Raw genomic sequence first — 4,509 nt, forward strand, 5'->3', positions numbered from 1 at the left:
TTTTTTTTTTTTGGAAGAGACAGAGTCTCTACAAAAAAAGACAAGAGTGCTGTGACATCACAGCTCACAGCAACCTCCAACTCCTGGGCTTAGGCGATTCTTTTCCTTCTGCCTCCTGAGTAGCTGGGACTGCAGGCAGCTGCCACAACTCCCAGTTAGAAAAAAGGATATTTTAACACCTCACCACAACCACCAAAAATATAAATAAAATGCAGAAAGAACACAACCTCATAATACCAATAGACTTTTTTAAAAACAGCGTACATTTAGCTTTAGGCAACACCCACTCTTGTTTCTTCTTTTTTAAAATAAGTTTTATTTAGCTGTAGGTTAATGACTACTTTCACACAGATGACATTTCAGAACTGTTGCTTAGTGCTTAGAATAGAACAATTAGAATCTGAGGTACTACATCAGTATGTTGAGTATCATATCTCATATCCTCTGTTTTTTTACCAGTTCGATCCTTTGGTACCGAGGACAGACCAACTGATCGTCCAATACCACCTCGAGATGAAGTCTTTGAATACATTATTTTCCGTGGGAGTGATATTAAAGACCTCACTGTTTGTGAGCCACCAAAACCACAGTGTTCTTTGCCTCAAGACCCTGCTATTGTTCAGGTAACTGATAGTAAAATTTGTCTTGGAGTGCAGCTAAACTTAGCACATGGTTGTCCTTGGCTTTTGTCTCTCCTAGTTGCATGTTCATGGAGCATATCATTTCTAAGTTGCTTGGATACTTACTGAAAATGACCTGGATAATGTTCTCATCTAGGTTTTTTCCTTTGGATCATAAATTAGGACTAAATTAGGTAAGAAATAGCTGGGGTTTGTTTTTTTCTCTTTTTTTTTTTGAGACAGAGTCTCACTATGTCGCCCTCAGTACAGTGCTATGGTGTCATAGCTCACAGCAACCTCAAAGTCCTGGGCTTAAGCGATTCTCTTGCCTCAGCCTCCCAAGCAAGTAGCTGGGACTATAGGCGCTGGCCCCAAGGCCCAGCTATTTTTTGGTTGTAGTTGTCGTTGTTTGGCAGGCCTGTTCTGGATTCGAACCTACCAGCTCTGGTGTATGTGGCTGGCGCCCCAGCTGCTGAGCTACAGGTGCCGAGTCAGGAATTTATTTTTATTACAAAATAAATTTTCTAATTTCAACAACAGTTACAATAGCTAACATTCAGGGCTACTCTATAAGAAGCACTATTCAGGCTCAGCGCCTGTGGCTCAAGTGGCTAAGGTGCCAGCCATATACACCTAAGGTGGCGGGTTCAAGTCCAGTCCGAACCTGCCAAACAACAATGATGGCTGCAACCAAAAAATAGCCGGGCGTTGTGGTGGGCGCCTGTGGTCCCAGCTACTCGGGAGGCTGAGGCAGGAGACTCGCTTGAGCCCAGGAGTTGGAGGTTGCTGTGAGCTGTGATGCCACGGCATTCTACCCAGGGTGATAGCTTGAGGCTCTGTCTCAAAAAAAGAAAGCACTATTCAAAGCACTATTTTTATAATAATCCAGTCCTCATAATATTCTTTGAACATGGTATCATAATTCTCACTTTTGTAAGTGAGGAAATTGAGATGGAGCCACAATGTGAACAGAGCCAGACATTCTGGCTCCAGAATTGAGGGTCCATGCTGCTGTGCTTTTCAGATACAGTTCATATTGCAAACCAGAATAATAATGGCGGCTCTTAAGATAGATTACTAGGCTTACAGGAGGGAAAAGGCTAAATCACATTACACATATGTTATATAATGTGTGATATTATGTAAGCTATTACAAACATAAATGGATTTTAACATTTAAATTCTTGAATTTCCTAAATTAAGGCATTTAAAAACCCCAAGTATTCTCAGAAAAAGAAATTAAAAATTTTCATACTTAATTAAAAATAAAAACACATAATGTTTAAACAATTATAAATTATGGATTAAAGAGGATTATAGTACATGTCTCCATATTCATTGGAAGCATATAAAGGCTCTGAATATCAGCTATAAAGGAAGACGCGTATGAGAGTATTTTTACTTGAAGGCATAGATGATTAAAAGTTTGTGGTCCTTTTAAGGATAGATTCTTATATATACTGGATTAATCTTGTATAGGATTTGTCTTTAAGCTATTAAAGAAAACATACTGATGAATTCTTCTAAAAAAAAAAATACAAAGTAATATGTAAATTTAAAGTGAAAAACAAAGAAATGTACCTGGTAACATTTACTGTTTTTTCCCTGACCATAAGATAAGCTTTTCAATAAGAAATTACCAATTTTGGCTCGGCACCTGTGGCTCAAGTGGCTAAGGCGCCAGCCACATACACCTAAGGTGGTGGGTTCAAATCCAGCCTGGGCTCGCCAAACAACAATGATGGCTGCAACCAAAAAATAGCCAGGCGTTGTGGCGGGCACCTGTGGTCCCAGCTACTTGGGAGGCTAAGGCAGGAGACTTGCTTGAGCCCAGGAGTTGGGAGGTTGCTGTGAGCTATGATGCCACGGCACTCTACCCAGGGGGACAGCTTGAGGCTCTGTCTCAAAAAAAAAAAAAAAAGAAAGAAATTATAAATTTTGACTTCATGCCTTTAGCACAGTGGTTATGTCCCCAACCACATACCTGGAGGATGGTAGAGTCGAACCCGGCCTGGGCCAGCTAACAACAATGACAGCTGCAACAAAAAATAGCTGGGCTTTGTGGCAGGCACCTATAGTTCCAGCTACTTGGCAGGCTGAGGCAACAGAATTGCTTAAGCCCAAGAGTTGGAAGGTTGCTGTCAGCTGTGATGCTACAGCACTCTACCCAGTGTGACATAATAAGACTATCTCAAAAATTAAAAAAAAAAATAGAAATTATTAATTTTATTATTTGCATAAATTAGAGAAATTCTCTAATCCCAGTTATCTCCTCTTTTTTTTTTTTTTTAAACAGAGTCTCACTTTGTCACCCTAGTAGGGTGCCATGGTGTCACAGCTCACAGCAACCTACAACTCCTTGGCTTAGGCAATTCTCTTGCCTCAGCCTCCCAGGTAGCCAGGACTATAGGCGCCCACCACAACGCCCAGCTGTTTTTTTTGTTGTTGCAAATTGGCTGAGGCCAGGTTCAAACCCACTGCTCTCGGTATATGGGGCCAGCACCCTACCCACTGAGTCACAGACGCCGCCCTATCTCCTCTTTTTAGGCCTTGTTTTTGGGGACAGCTATCTGAAGGAATCGTTAAAAATGAGAATCTCTTAAGAGGAAGAAGAAGAGGCACAGCGTAGTAAATAGAGACAGCTGCCTATACCAAAGACTTGTGCTATCTTACTGTCTCTTGCATAATGCTTTCCAGAATTCTCCAGGGAACCATTTATTTCAGTAATCAGTTCTATGGAAGGAGAAAAACCATCAGAATGGTGTTGAATAACTTCTTCCAACTGTTAGGAACATCTCCTTGATCTTTTTTCATTCATTCAGCAGTACTTGAGTAAATGTATGTGCTTGACACTAGCAGTGGATACACAAATAATTTCCTTCCATCATTGAACTTAATATTACAGTAGCCTTTAATATACTTTATATTATGAAATGTTTTATATATATATGTTTATTAAATATATTGAAATAATAAATCTACTTTAGGTTAGGTAAGTTAAAGTTTTCCTAAAATGTTCCACTACTTAATGTAATTATAGATTAACTGTCAAGCTGTTTTGTGTGTGTGGTTTCTGCATTTCTTCCCATGAATTTAATAGGAGGCCTCACATGATTGAAAGGAAGAAGAAAGTCAGTGCCAGACAAACCCAGGATTACTAAACATGATTTTTTTTTTTTTTGCAACTTTTCTTTAATTCTTTGGTAAATCTGCTATAAAACAAGTCTTAACTTGGAATTTATTATACCATAAAGTATTTGTAAAGCACATTGTGTATAATTGGAACATAGAGACAGATATTAAATTTAGAACTTGTTCAGTTGTTGTTACTATTATGCATTGATGTTACTAATATGCATTAATCTTAAATGTATATTATAATTGCTTTTGTTTCTACCAGTTATTTAATAGTTTTCTTTAAAATTTTTAAAAGTCTGAATTTTATTCTGACTATATTCTGCATAGAGCTTGGAAAAATAACCCGAGATTTTCCTTCAGTCTTCCCTAGGCTCATCTGCTTCTTCATTCCAGTCAGTGGGTTCGTATGGACCTTTTGGCAGGATGCCAACATACAGCCAGTTCAGTCCAAGTTCATTAGTTGGGCAGCAGTTTGGTGCTGTTGGTGTTGGTATGTTTTCTTTTTCTTTTTCCTTTTTTGTAGGGGGAGGAAGGTGGGATAATCTCCGTTTCTTTACTACAAAGCTATAGAAAACTTACTGTCATAAATTTCTGGAAATGTTTGATGTTTTGTATTATTTTAAAACCTTGGCTCAGCGCCTATAGCTCAACCAGCTAAGGCGCCAGCCACGTACACCTAAGGTGGTGGGTTCGAATCCCCAGCCCGGACCCGCCAAACAACAATGACGGCTGCAACCAAAAAATAGCCAGG

The 4,509-nt window shown here is 39.2% G+C and overlaps 1 protein-coding gene across 4 annotated transcripts in view; it reads left to right on the forward strand.

The window, feature by feature from the left end:
• The window catches only part of LSM14A (LSM14A, mRNA processing body assembly factor), a 64,703-nt gene that overhangs the window by 28,468 nt on the left and 31,726 nt on the right, over nt 1-4,509 (forward strand). For all 4 annotated transcript variants that reach the window (XM_003798443.3, XM_003798442.3, XM_023518355.1 and 1 more), the window contains exons 2-3: nt 460-623; nt 4,119-4,248. In XM_003798443.3, coding sequence (XP_003798491.1) covers nt 460-623; nt 4,119-4,248 — 294 coding nt within the window. The remainder of the gene's footprint in view (nt 1-459; nt 624-4,118; nt 4,249-4,509) is intronic.

Source organism: Otolemur garnettii, unplaced genomic scaffold (assembly GCF_000181295.1).
Source record: "Otolemur garnettii isolate 467f Iridium unplaced genomic scaffold, OtoGar3 scaffold00135, whole genome shotgun sequence".
Classification (NCBI taxonomy): domain Eukaryota; kingdom Metazoa; phylum Chordata; class Mammalia; order Primates; family Galagidae; genus Otolemur; species Otolemur garnettii.